This window comes from Crocodylus porosus, unplaced genomic scaffold (assembly GCF_001723895.1).
Source record: "Crocodylus porosus isolate Cpor-Errol unplaced genomic scaffold, CroPor_comp1, whole genome shotgun sequence".
Classification (NCBI taxonomy): domain Eukaryota; kingdom Metazoa; phylum Chordata; order Crocodylia; family Crocodylidae; genus Crocodylus; species Crocodylus porosus.
In genome coordinates this window covers 51469340-51482764 of record NW_017728931.1, presented here as the reverse complement: position 1 = coordinate 51482764, position 13425 = coordinate 51469340, and the positions used below count along the sequence as shown (strand labels likewise).

Genomic DNA, 13425 nt, shown 5'->3' with positions numbered 1-13425 from the left:
GATCAGCATCTTCACATGTACTACTGTGCAGTTAGTTTACTACTAAACTATGTGTAGACAGTGATGCTTTACTACACAGTAGACTAATCTACTGCGCAGTAAAGCGTCTTGTGTAGGCATGCCCTCTGTCTCTCTCTCTCTCTCATGCGCACGCACGCACATACACACACACACACACACATATCCCATCCCCCTCCCTACCCCAAACAAAAGCACTAACTTTCTTTACACATACAACCACTACCCCACTCACACTAGTGCTCTGAAGTATGCACAAGAGTCTATATTTTCTAGTAGTATGTGCTAATTTTGTTCACCTCAGTTTGGGGATTCCTAAGGCACCAGGGTCACAGTCAACATGAGTGGGTATGTTTGAAAATGTAGACTTAAATGTGTACAGAAAGAATAACACCTAGGTACCTGTGAATACTGAAAACATGCACATGAGGATTATAGAGGGGTTGTTGAAGATCCAGTTAATCTGGGAAGCTCAGATCCACTGAGGTCCAGTATGCATGCAGGGCTTTGCACTATATCATATCATATATCATATCATATCTCATATATATATACTAGAGTGTCTTACATGGTGGCAAACTTCTTGTTTTCTCTTCTCCCTGCCTCATATGGTCAATACAGTATCCATGGGTAGCACCAGTTACCCAGGTGGGCCTTGTTCTATCATATCCTTTATTAGTCTATCTGTAGGCACTGATGCTTTGAGTTTTCATTGGCAAATTCTACTTCTCTCACAGAAATGGTGTGGGTAGACAGATGGGAGTGCAACATTCATAAGGGAGCCACAACAGACCTTGGTAAGATTGACAGACACTCTTGGCAGTTTGGCTGTATTCAGGATCACAGAAATGAGTTCAGTTCCCACTGACATGTCATTTAATCTTTTCAAGACCAAAGTAGGGGTTCATTCACTGGACAAAGATCTTCTCTCTTTTACTGATATCATCTGCAGTGGACAGTCAGAAGATCCTGAGTCCTCTCTGGTGGGGTTGTGGGCAATGGGTTGCTAGTTGTTGTAGAGCTTTTTTCATCCAGCAGTCTTCTCTGCACAGTGTTTGGTAAATGATGCGTCCAGGCCTCAGGGAGTTGGGTGCCTTCAGCATCTCTCTGCAGCAGGCCTTGGCAGTACCTGGCATTCTCCTCCTGGATCTGGGTGACCTCTGTGTTCCTTCCAGAGAAACCTGCAACATGGTTGGGTAAACCACTGGCCACACTGGCCACATGGACTTTGTTGCTGGCTCTCTTCTTCTTCCTGTTCTTCTTCTGAAAGAGAAGGCAGGTGAAGACTTGCTTGAACCTCTTTCGGAAATGCTTGGAGATGAGGGCATAGACAATGGGGTTGAGGCAGGAGTTGGCATATGACAGGCAGTGGGAGGCCAGGCGGCAGGCATAGGTAGCTCGGTTGAAGGGGAAGTGGCCAAACCAAAAGCACAGGATGACTAGATGGTGAGGCATCCAGCAGAGGCAGAAGAGGATGGCCACAGCCACAATCATCTTTGTGACTTTGCGCTTGGCTTTACGAGATTCTGAGATCCTCTCAATGGGATCTACAGAGGTCCACAGGAACTTGATAGTCCTGGCATAGGCCAGGCTCACAACCACCACAGGCAGGAGGTACCCAAACACGAAGGTGAGGATGTCCAAGATCTTACGGTGCTGGTCCTCCCAGATGGGGACACAGAGAGGCATGCCCTGGTAATGAACTATCTGGTAGTAGCTGAGGTAGGGGCCCGCAAAAAATACTGATAGGGTCCAGATCACCACAATGGCAACTCCTGCATTCCTGGAGGTGCGAAGGTCCCGGGATTTCAGTGGGTAGCGGATGGCCAAGTATCTGTGGGGCAGGGGCGACATTTACATGAAACTGAAGAGAAAGCAAATGAGCAAGCTACCACTTCCATGCTGTTCTGTGCATCCCCCTTCTGAGAATGCCAACTCCATTAGGGCCTCCTGCTGTCTCCCCTCCTCTGCCCTAGAAAAGGAGGATTACGACTAATTTACCCAATACTCAGGACCACCTAAACCATCTGATCTTCCTTCCTTCCTAAGCATTCTTCATCCCTGTCCCTCCATCTCCTATTGGACACCTGGATCTTCCTCTATCCAGCCTCTGGAGGGTTTCTTGTTTCCTGGCTGCTGCCCTGTGACATCAGGCCCTGACTGAGTACTGCATACTCCTTGGAGACCACAAAAACCCAATCTCCGATCATTTCTGTTTGGAAGAGCAAACCACCCTGTCCCCAGGGAGGTAGGAAAAGGCTTGGGTTACCAGACTGGGGGAAAGCTTATTGGGATGTATGTATGTGGGGTGGAGGTGAGACAAGGAATAGCAGAGAATGGAGGAGGAGAGAAAAGAAAAATGTGGAGGGTGGGGAGATAAAGACAGACATCCAGTTGGAACCGGGGAAGGGAAGGGATTTCTGCCACTTAGCAGAGAAGGGAATGAGTGGAGGGAGATGGAGGCCTGTAGGACTGATCATGGTGGATCTGCTGAGGTAGGTGTGGAGGGTAAGGGAGGATGTATGGTGCTGCACAGTCCCTGTCACCAGATCAGGAAAGGACAGGAATGATAGATAGACCCAGTGGATGAACGCCAGGTGGGTATCTTAGGTGGCTTGTGTTAAGAAAGTCCCTCAAATTCAATGAAGAAGCTTCCAGGCAGGGCAAGTGGGGATACAGTGAGGACACTTGCCTGTCAACAGAGACAGCAGCTAAGGTGAAGCTGCTAGCATACATGGTGAAGTAGATGAGGAAGTGCACCACTTTGCAGGCAAAAGGGCCAAAGAGCCACCCGTCCAGTGTGTAGATGGTGGCTTGGAAGGGGACGCAGCAGATGATGAAACAGAGGTCTGCCATGGCCAAGTTGAGGATGAAGAGATTGGTGGTGTTGTACTTCACCTGGCCATTGCGCAGCAGTACAGCCAGCACTAGCCCATTCCCCACGGTGCCCAGGATGAAGATGAGGGAAAAGACCACAGGCACGATGATGCCTGCAGCACGCATCTCCAGACTGCCAGAGGAGGAGGTGTTCCAGCTGCCAGGCATCTCCTCGTCAGAGAGCATGAGCCTGGCAAGACAGTGAAAAGAGACAAATGGCAGGTTCCCCTGTACTCATGTTACATCTCAGGCATGCCCATCAAAGGTACGAGATACACAAACTCCTCTCAAAGAAAGCCACTGTGCCTATGGTCAACTTGGTTCCTACTGTGGGGGTGGCTCTTTTAATGCCTCACTGAGTAGGGTACTGTCTATGGGCCTCTGGGTGTGAGAGACCCCAGTGTGAGTCTTACCTATGTTATATTATGGGCAGTGGTGACTTCAGACCTATGCAGCTGCAAAAATCCCTTCTGTTCCAAAAGCCCAACATCCTACTTCCATTGAGCCATCCTCCAAAGCCCTGTTCCTGATTCCCTCTGCATGGTCCTGTTTGACTCCAGTGGCCATGGTCTATGGCAGGGTTGAATTTCATAGCAGTTTTTCTACTCCCCACTTGGAAAGCTGTGCTTTGGCTCCATCTCCTGGCTCCTGCTCCATATAAAGGAGTGTCCCTAGAAGCAAGGGATTTACCACTGCCTGAAAGAAGTTGGAGGGACATTTGGGGGTATTGTAGGTACTGGGTGGTGGTGAGACCTGGATCAGAAGTGGAGAGGAAGCTGGGTGAGATGCTCTACATGGTTTCACATTGATACTACAACAGCTGGGATCAGCACAATGACACCTTAAGGGAGGTGCCTAAGGTGGAGTGGTATTTGGGCATCTAGACTTTGGTGGTGGGGGAGACCACAAAAGGTTGGGCACTATCCCACAGGAGCCCAGCAATGGGTGCTAAGCTGCTATATCAAAAATGAGAGGTCACATAAGGTGTCTGACTGATGCACTTCCCTCTCCCTGGTCCAATCTTCCCTTGGATATCAGTAATGATGGCATCCAGAGGTGCAGAACTCCTCCATCCACAGTGACATAGCTGGCAGGAGAGGTGCTGGGATCAGCCAGTCAGGATTTGCTTGGGTCTCGGTCCCTGGCAGCCCCTGAATGTGCAGAATCCCTCTTTCCCCACCAGTTAAAGCTGCAGGGTGTCAGTACCGGCTCTGGCGCCAGCCCCCAGAAGGAGCCTCTGCCAGGCACCGCTTGACCCTCTTTGTTTCACTGCATTCTCAAAGCCATTAAACCCTCTTGGGATTTCTTGTTTGGGTGAGTTTTAATCTCTGCTTTCACTTGCCTGAGCACAGTGGAGACTGGAGGGAAGGTTGGGGTTGGGGGAGAGGAATCCAACTCCTAATCAAGGCCAATGGCTGGGAGGTCTGTTGGCCAAGGGGCTATACTACCCCAGAGGGGAAGGCTTTTATGCTGATAATCTAGTACAGCATTTCTCAGCTTGTGGGTCACGGCCCAGAAGTGGATCCCAAGAATATATGAAATGGTTGCGAACAAACTTTAAAAATGGATTGTCCATTAAAGGAAAAAAGGTGGGAAGCCATGGCTTTTCCCTTGCAGGCTGGCAGAGTTCCAGCCTGTGAGGGGCTGCTTGGGGCCCACCACACACCCACGCCTTGCTCCACACACTGGGGCCTGGGAGCAGTGGGTCAGGAGTAAGGGGCACTGGGCCAGGACTGGCCGTCAATATTTACAAATGGGTCCTGGTACAAAAAAGACTGAGAACCACTATCTAGTATACATGGCTACCAACGTCAAAAGTAACACCCGGCAGTCCTGGCTCCCTCTGCCCTGTCCTCCCCATTTCCTCAGCCCCAAACCTTATTTTTTTTTCCAGGCAGAAGCCATGTCCTTGAGGTCATTCTGTCCCATGCCAGGGAGCGGGCTGCCTCTGGTTAGGTTTGAAATAATAATCGTATGGCCCCGTAGAGGCGAATCAGAGAAAAAGAGCCCAGTTCTTGTGCTCATGGGGAAGGCAGTGGGAATGCTTTTTGTGCCTTGGGTTCTACCTTGTGTGAGTCACTTCATTGCTCTGTGCCTCTGTTTCCCTTCCCTCCCCTCTCCCCTTCCCCACTCTTCTAGTTCACTTGCGAGATCTCTGGGGCAAGGACTACCTTTCACTACATGTATACATAAAGTGCCCAGACCCCTGAGCAGTACAGGAATGCAAAGCATTAATCATTAAGAAGCTTAATTAAACTGCACAAGCAGTGAGTGCCCTGTACTATTCGGATGGCTTCCAGAGCCTCACATAGACCCCTGTCTCAAACAGGACATTGAGTGACAGAGCACTTAACCACTGATGCATGGGCACCATCTCTTGTAACAGCAGTTCTCATTATTATTATATCCTTGGAGCAAAGTGCCAGTGAAATAATCCTGAGAGAAGGATGCTGTTACCTAGCAACAGCTGAGACCCGATTAACTCCCTCACGGGTATCACAAGCCCCTCAGTCCCAAGTCCCCTCCTGACCTTACCTTGAAGGGATCATGTCTTTCATCCTTCTTCCCAGAATCCTCATTGGGACATGCCAGGAGACTGTCTCTGCACTGCTGGCTCTGATGTCCCTCTTGTCCCAGAGTGAGAAGGGGCTGTTGCTGCACCTCTCACCCACAGGGTCCCCTCTGCCCCATGTGGGATGGGCCACCTCTGCACTGCTGACCCTGGCTGCCCCCGTCCCACCCCAAGGGGCTGTCGGTGGAGGTCTCACCCACCAAGTCTCTTTTGCATGACAGTGAGAGAGGTCTGGCTGGGCAGGAGTGGGGCGGCTGGGGAAAGGGAGGCTTCTGCCCTTCTCCAGCCACTGCCTCCCCACCCTGCCAATAGAGCCCTGCCCTCCCCTCCCTTCAGAAAGGCTGGACTCACCTTAGTGAGGAAGATTGCTCAGGGCTGTGTGCCTCACTCCAGAGAAACCCTCAGCCCAACCTGGGCAGCACCAGCGAGGAGACAAGAGCATGGAAGAAACAATCCCAGACTGCTGCTGTGCTCCTCTCCCTCCCTGCCTGTCCCTCAGTCAGGGATGCAGAAAACTCTGGGAGTTTGAAGGAGCAGTGTTTCTCCCGCTGCCTGTCTGGCTCTTGCCTGTGCTCAGCACATTGCTCTGCCCTGGTCTCTGCTTTCCTCTCTTCTCGCTCCCTCTCCTCTTGCTTTCTGAGCCCATTGATTTTTTTTTTTTTCCTTGAGGTTGGATTTGGAGTTAACCCCTCTCTACCCAGTCTCTCTCCCTGGGTCCATCAGCTCCCTGTCCTTGTAGAAGATGCCTGACAGGATCGGGGGTGGGCACTGCAGAGGGTAATGGCTTCGATAGCTTGGTAAGAGCAGAAGGAAGGAATGGGACACTAATTCCTATAGACCCTGCTGAACTCCATGAAGACCTGTTTCTAACATAGCACTGATAGGAAGTACTAGCGCACCAGCAACCCTAATCAGCCTTCCGACCCATTCCCACTTGTGACCACTGTGATGCAGCGACTGAGGTCCCCAGACAGCAGAGTTGTAAGCTGTTTTCATTCCTGCCATGTGTAGAAGCCCAGCTCTCTGTTCCTCACATGATGGCAGCTGACCTTGGGAAAGACAGAGATGCAGAAGATTTGCCCCTAGAGGAGGTGTTCCCCCCCCGGCTGTTCAGCTTTGCTGTCCCCAAGAAGAAGGAGCTGTGGCACCATGATAGGGGGATCCTGGGAGGCAAGAGGCTCCTCCATGGAGGAGATCACACTGCCTGGAGACAGCCAGACACACAGGCTGGGCTCTGGAGTTGGTCATGTGGTGACTGTGAGGTTGGAAGAGCCAAAGGGAGGCTGTGGCTGTGCCTTCCCCAGCAGGAGTTGCTGTGCCCTTTGGGAGGGGAGATGTATGGGGCTTGAGAGGGGGTGGGGGTGAAAACACAGGCCAGCGTGCTATGAACAATATGATCCCAGGCACACCACAGCTCTATGCCAGCCGCAGGAGGGGGCAGGTAGGGAGGGGGAGGGCAATGGCTGTGTAGAGGCCAGTTAAACGCATATAGTTAAACTCTACTGCAGCAAGAGAGAGAGATAAAGGGACCCACAGGCTGGCTCCTTTGTCACGGTGAACCCAGTACTCATGTTGCCATGGGAATGGGATTGTTCGCAGGCTGGTGGAACAGCTCAGGTGAGGTGTACCTGGCCGCTGGCTCTCCAGCAGGGCTTCAGAGGAAAGGGAGCCCATGTCTCTTTCAGGCACAGCTTCTCCCACCCCACAGCCTGAAACACTACGCTAGGAGACTGAAGTGTGGAGAAGGAGAAAAAGCATGTGCAAGTATCACCCCCCACCGCCACTCACCACCCCTGTCCCTTCCTCCCAGGCTTCAGTCTAGGCTGTGTTGCTGAGCTGATGCATCCCATAAAGATTCAGAAGGGAAGGAGCTACCCCAGATGGCAGGATCAGTGCTGCATGGAGGCAGCAGCCAGCTATTCAAACACATGACACATGGCTCCTGGCTTTGAAGTCTCTCCCTCACACCCCTCGCTGCTCTCTGTTCTGCCGACTCCAAGAGCAATGGTACCCCAACCCCCAGCAGCAGTGGCTATATCCTGCATCGTGTCTAACACTGGACATTACACTCCAGTAGCAGCCCCTGCATCTCCTGTTGGATCTAGCAACACCTCCCTTCCTTGCCTAATGGCAGCCACTGCTCCCTACAATCTGCACAGCCCCTGCAGTCCTTTGTGCACCAAATGGGTATCATTGTTCCTCAGTGTTCATTACTTCCCCAGGGGGACCTTCCCTTGCAAGGTCTACCAGCACCTACACCACCAAGAAACCCCAGCAGCACCAGCTACACCTCTACAGCCAGCAAAAAGTATCTTTACTCCTGACACCCAGCAAACACTGCCCTTGCACCCCCAGCTACAACTGCTGCAGTCAGCAGCTCCTGCTGCCCACACAATATTGAGCTATGCCTCCCCACCCTGGGGGATGGGGGTTTCCCTCTGAATAGTTGGTTGATGGTTGTGTCTCTGTGGGCTGCAGCAGCATCTAGTATCAGCCTGTAACTAGGGTAAAGGGGAAGGATTTCTCTTGGCCAAAGGGATCCAGTGATAACCAGAGGGAGGGGACTACAAATGTGAGCCTGCAGCACAAGACACTCAAGAGGAGACCTGCAGAGCTGCACCCATCATGGAAGTCAGAGCATGGCTCCTCTGCCTCCTGCTGCCAGGGACAGTGGCCCAAGGGTCTCTGTCCTCTGGAGCATCCTTCCTTTCCCAGGAGGGAGAGCTCTTCCTTAGCGAGAACCCCCTGCCACCAGAGAAGACCAGTGAGACATCCTCCCACAACCCTGATGTCTACCTCATCCGAAGCAAGCCGTCTGCCCACGTGAGGCCATATAGCCTGTCCCTTGCCCCTGACGACTACCACTATACCCCCAAGCCCAAGCATCTCAGGGGCCCCCGCCTGCTGAAGCTGCTGGGCTCCTCCTACGACCCCTTCTGGATGTCCCCGGAAGACCCACGAGGCCGCAACACCAGCCTGGAGGAGCTGGGCACCCTTAGCCAGGACCTGGCTGATGGCACTAGCCGCTACCGGAGAAAGTTGCTGCGGGCAGCAGAGGATTTGGAGTTCCCCCTTCTGCCGGTCTCAGAGGAGGGGCTGCCAGGCAACCTGAGCCAAGCCATCACCCACCACCTCCGCCAGTGGCTGGTGGACAGTGCCACTTGTCACCTGACCTCATCCTGGGTGGACCTGGGGCCTGTCTTCTGGCCACGGTGGGTGCGCCGCACGGAGTGTGATGCCTCCCACACTCGCTGCTCCTGGCCACCAGGCATGACCTGCCGCCCTGCCCAGTTCACCCACATCAAGCTTCTGGTCTGGCATTGCTGGGCAAGCAGGGATCCAGGCATGAGCACATCCAGAGTTATCCAGCAGTGCACCTGGAGACAGATCCCTTACCCGGTGGTAGCTGCATGCAAGTGCTCCTGTCGATAGCTGAGGCACGAGGGGGAGGAGGAGGGCACTCCTTCCTCCTTGGAAGCTTGGCTCATGGGTGTATTGCTGCCTTGAAGGGCTTGCTGCCATGTCTCACTCACTGGAAATAGCCTGTGCAGCTGGCTGGAGAGGCTGATCCCACCATGCAGAAACAGCAGTCAGAAGTCTTCATGAACCAGCAAGATGCTGAGAGCAATACCCCTGAGACCCCGCTGACCACAGCCCTTGAGAGCCAGCACCCTCTCCGCAGAGGTTGAGAAGGTGGAATGTGGGTGGATCATCAGGACTTGATTGCTGGGGGAGCTGAGACTTGGAAAGCCCTGCCACAGCCAAGGGAACGAAGCCGAGACCGGAAGGAGGTGGGAGTCAGAGGTGCCACACTTTCTCCTGTGTTTCCACCCATCACACTAAGTAGGATCTAGAGCTGAAGTAGATAGGTGCGCTGGGCTTCGCAGGGTCTAGGGAAATGTCAGGGATCACTGTCATTGCCCAGGAGCCCTGCTGCTTGCATGGGGAAATAAAACTACAACAGGTGAATACGGTGGTGTCTGTGGTGGTCATTAGTTACCTGGAGCCCTAATGCTGTGTCTGCTGTGAGAAACCAGCTGGGTTATTAGCTGTGTGGCACAGGGAGCCGTGCGTTTGCCCATTGGCTGGCATATCATGGGAGCAAGCCCCCACTTCTGCCTCCTGGCTTGTTCCCAGTACACACACGGCAAGGCCAGTGCAGTGGGGGTGGGTGCTGTGCTGTGCAGCCGAGCCCCCTGGCTCTGTTGGGGTCCTCCTGTGGACAGAGCAGGGCAGCAGCCTGGTGAAAGGAGATGGGGTTTTTTTTACCCGGTGGGGCTGATCCGTAGCTCACTGAAATCACAGGACCTTTTCCACTGATTTTGGTGGGCACTGGGCTGGGGTCTCTTTCAGGTGATACCCTGCATAGTGAGATGCCAGGGGGTAACTTTTTCTTTGTTTCCAGAACAGTTTCCACTGTTTTCCAGAGCAATGCCAGAGATAGGGGAAGGCCCCAGTCTTGGAGGCCACAATGCATTGTTTACCCAGGGAGTCCTTGTGTGAGCCTGTTGTTCCCACTGGTTTATCTGCTGTGAAGGACTTGGGACAGGGGTCAGCTTAGTATCCCGACACAGCCCAAACAAACCAATTCACTGCAGCCCTGTGCCTGGGCCTGCCACAGCATCAAACCCTGCGGGTCCTCCTGCCTTTCTTGTGTGAACTCTCGACTGCAGGGTTGGTCTGCTCTCCATGGGCATCAGTGGGATGCGAAAGCCAGGCACAGCTCCTGTCATGGTGAAGATAGTGCCCTGAGCTCAAGAGGCAGGAGCATCAAACCCATGCTGAATGAGGTACAGGCATCTATCTGTCTCTGGTCTCAGGAACCCCAGCACTGGAAGAGCAGAGGGTGCTGAGAGACACTGGCAGAACTGTGCATGCTGGAAACGGAGGCAGAGCTGTAGGTTAGGACTGCTATGCACTGGTGCAGCAATGGGCTTGAGAGGAACTGGTTGGGCTGTATCAGCACAGAGTGAATTTAGGTACTTTGGAAAGGCCATGGGGGAACCAGGACTGGAGCAGCATGCTGCATGTGTGCGTGCATCATGTCGGGACTCGTGCAGGTGCTGCTTCAGGGTTGCGGTGCGCAGGGGATTTATGGCATGAGGTAGGACTGGAGTGGTGGAGTGGGCTGCAGTGCAGGACAGGGGTGCATGGGCTGAGCTGTGGGGGAGCCTTAGAGCACAGCACGGGAGGGGTATGTCATACCACACAGAAGTGCCTCAGTAGAGCCAGGACTAGACTAGCAAGGGTACATTGGCCTAGGCTCAGGTATTCTCCCAAGCTGTGCAATTTCTGCAGTCCTGCAGGGTGGAGGCTGCAGGAAAACTGCATTGCCTGCAGCCATGTGATACATCCCCAGCAAACTGGGGGCCTGCTGCAAATGCAACATAAACATGACTCCTGCAATCAGTAGTGACTGCATTATTCATGGGCCTTGTTTCAATCTGACCTCAATGTGCCCAGGCCTCCCCATGGGCTGTAGGCCTGGGTCTCAAACTGTGAGCTGCAATCAGGGAGGCAGCAGAGACAGACAGAGAGGTTGGCAGACAGAAAGCAAGGCAGAGCAAGGCCTTAGCAGGAGGGGTGGGGAGTGATGGTGTGGGCAGCCAGGAAAGAGGTCAGAACCCTCCTTCCTGGCAGCTGAGCAGCGAGGAGTTTTGAGGTGGGGCATATAGGATCAACTGGGAGGGGTTTGGTAGCTGGAGAGGAGGCACAGGGGTCTTGTTACTAAGGGAGTTTGCCCAGTGGCACTGTTGGCAGCCAGTAGGCACTGCCTCTGTCCTTCCCATGAGTCCCATCTCAGGGCTTTCTTCCTCTTCTCACCACCTGTTCCTCATCTCCCATGCAGCCAGCAGCACTGGCCTCAACCCCTGCCTCTGCCTGGGCAGCACTGCAAGGGGGCTGAATCAGCACAGCAGAGCTGTGTGCCTGGGTTGAGGATTGTCCTGGGCTGGAATAGCTAGGGAGGAAAGCTGCAAATCAAGGACACAGCTGTGGAGAAGCCCGACTGGGAAAGAACTAGTGACTAAAGGTGAAGAGGAGTGCATCAGAGGCAAGGGCTAGGAGACTTTCCCACCCAGGGCTCTGAGACCTGATCTCTTTCTCCTAGCCCCTCTGATGCAGCAGCTGCTAGCAGAGACAAACTGGGCCAGTGCTGTTTATCTATCCCTGGCACTTGTATGCCAGTGAGGCACTTTGGCAAGTTCATTCAACTGCCTTTCAAACCCCACCCATTGACAAAGAACTGCCTGGAGAAACTTCCCAGCTGTCTCCGTCTCCTACGCTGCCTCAACCTTATGTGAGGCAGGGTGTCTGGAGCACACAGTGCCTGCCCTCAGCTCACTCTGTGACTCCATTTGCTGTAGGGGACAATTCTAGGTGAGGGTGCTATTGTTCCAAGCAGAGTAGTCCAGGGCCTCATTATTGCAGAACCTGCCCTTCACTCACTAAGACAGATGGTAACACTTGGTGCCCAGGGTTGCAGAGGAAGAGCCAGCTAATATGTGAGCTGTCCCACCATGCAGAATCAGTTTCTGGTACAGCATGCGCGCGCGTGCGCACACACACAAGAGCAGGCTTCTCATGAGCACATAGACAATGCAAAAAAAAAAAAAAAAGAAAGAAAAAAAAGTCCTTCCCCCTCTTGCTTCCCCCTGCAGTTACATCTAGGATTTACTGAAATGTTAGAGGCTCGAAAAGGGGCAAAGAGCCCAAAGGCCCAGGCTCACTATGGCTGTATACATATGAATGTAACATATCAATATGATGGGGATCTGTCATCAGTTGAAACCAGCTCCTCAGCCCCCAGAGATGCATCCACCCTCATCCTAGCTTGGACACTCCTCCCTGCTCAGCCATCCTCTATCTATATGAACACACATGTATAGAACTGGTGCCCTCTACTGGCTGGCCATCCTAACCCAAAGGCTCTCCCCTTAGTCCTGTGGTTCTCAGCCTTTTTCTACTCAAGTCACCCCTTGGGAAATACTAGCTCTTAACTTTCACTCATTTTTTGGCCACAGAAAAATCCTAGAGCAATTCTTCTGTTGCAAAGAACTCAAAAAGCCCACAGAAGGGCAGAATATGTTGGACACTAGATCCTCTTTGAAAGCTCTGGGTTTGTCTTAGGAATCACATTTATATTCTTAACAGTGCTAATAATGCAAGGCAGCCCGCACCAATCCTTAAAAGGATCTCAAGGCTCCATCACGGTGCCATGTCATCCCAGCTGAGAATCACAGCCTTAGTCCAACTTATTTTACTGGGACCTTACTTTGATTTGTTGAAGGATCAAGCTACAAGGCTGTTTTTATTCCTGAGCATTTGGTCTCCCTCCTAGACCAGGTGAATGGCAAACACTGCTGCACGACAGGCAGGCTGCAAGTTGCACAGTGTGGCACAGGCATTCATGTGGAAGGTTTTGGAATATACCACACAGGTCTGACACCAATAATACTGGCGTAGAATAACACGACTCCCTCCCTGTGCTGGTTCCACAATCAGTCTGAGAGAGGGGGGTCTTCAAGGAGCCTGGAGAGCAATGATGCTCCAGCCAGATGCCTGTCCTACTTCCCAAGCCAACACAGACAAGGGCTGGGGACTCTGGTGTTGAGCAGTCACTCCAGCTCCACATGACACAGGAAACCCTCCACACTTTGGGGGGTAGAAATTATTGACCAGCCAAACCTGCTGGTGTTACAGCCCTTTTGTGCTGCCAGTCACTTAGCAGGGGGCCACAAGAGAGAACCAAGTCCTTTACAAATATGGTGATTGCCACCTGCAAGCTCTACCTTTCCTGTGGCAGGGAGATACAAGAAGCTAAGGACATTTTGTCTCCTGTTCCAGACTGTCTCCAGGGGGACTTCCAGCAACTATTGCCTTTATGCTCTGCAGTAGGGAGGTGGGAAAGGAGAACCCGCAGGCACTGCACCGAAGGGCGAGGAGAGCTCTGTCCTGGA

General features: G+C 52.8%; 2 protein-coding genes across 3 annotated transcripts; one reads left to right on the top strand and one right to left on the bottom strand.

Annotated features, from left to right (window-relative positions):
- Positions 1-179: 179 nt before the first annotated feature.
- Positions 180-6501, bottom strand: GALR3 (galanin receptor 3). 2 transcript variants are annotated; one of them, XM_019544895.1, is made up of 3 exons: positions 5819-6501; positions 2711-3085; positions 180-1852 (listed from the first exon to the last, which is right to left on the bottom strand). In XM_019544895.1, exons 2-3 carry the CDS (start codon positions 3079-3081, stop codon positions 961-963), a joined length of 1263 nt encoding a protein of 420 aa, XP_019400440.1. In that variant the 5' UTR covers positions 3082-3085; positions 5819-6501; the 3' UTR covers positions 180-960. The 2 variants fall into 2 exon arrangements, with proteins under 2 accessions (XP_019400440.1, XP_019400442.1); XM_019544897.1 differs by lacking the exon at positions 5819-6501 and adding an exon at positions 5431-5706.
- Positions 6502-7048: 547 nt separating this feature from the next.
- Positions 7049-9436, top strand: LOC109316659 (noggin-like). Its single transcript, XM_019544898.1, has one exon. The coding sequence runs from the start codon at positions 8093-8095 to the stop codon at positions 8897-8899; it is 807 nt and encodes a 268-aa protein (XP_019400443.1). The 5' UTR covers positions 7049-8092; the 3' UTR covers positions 8900-9436.
- Positions 9437-13425: the final 3989 nt, after the last annotated feature.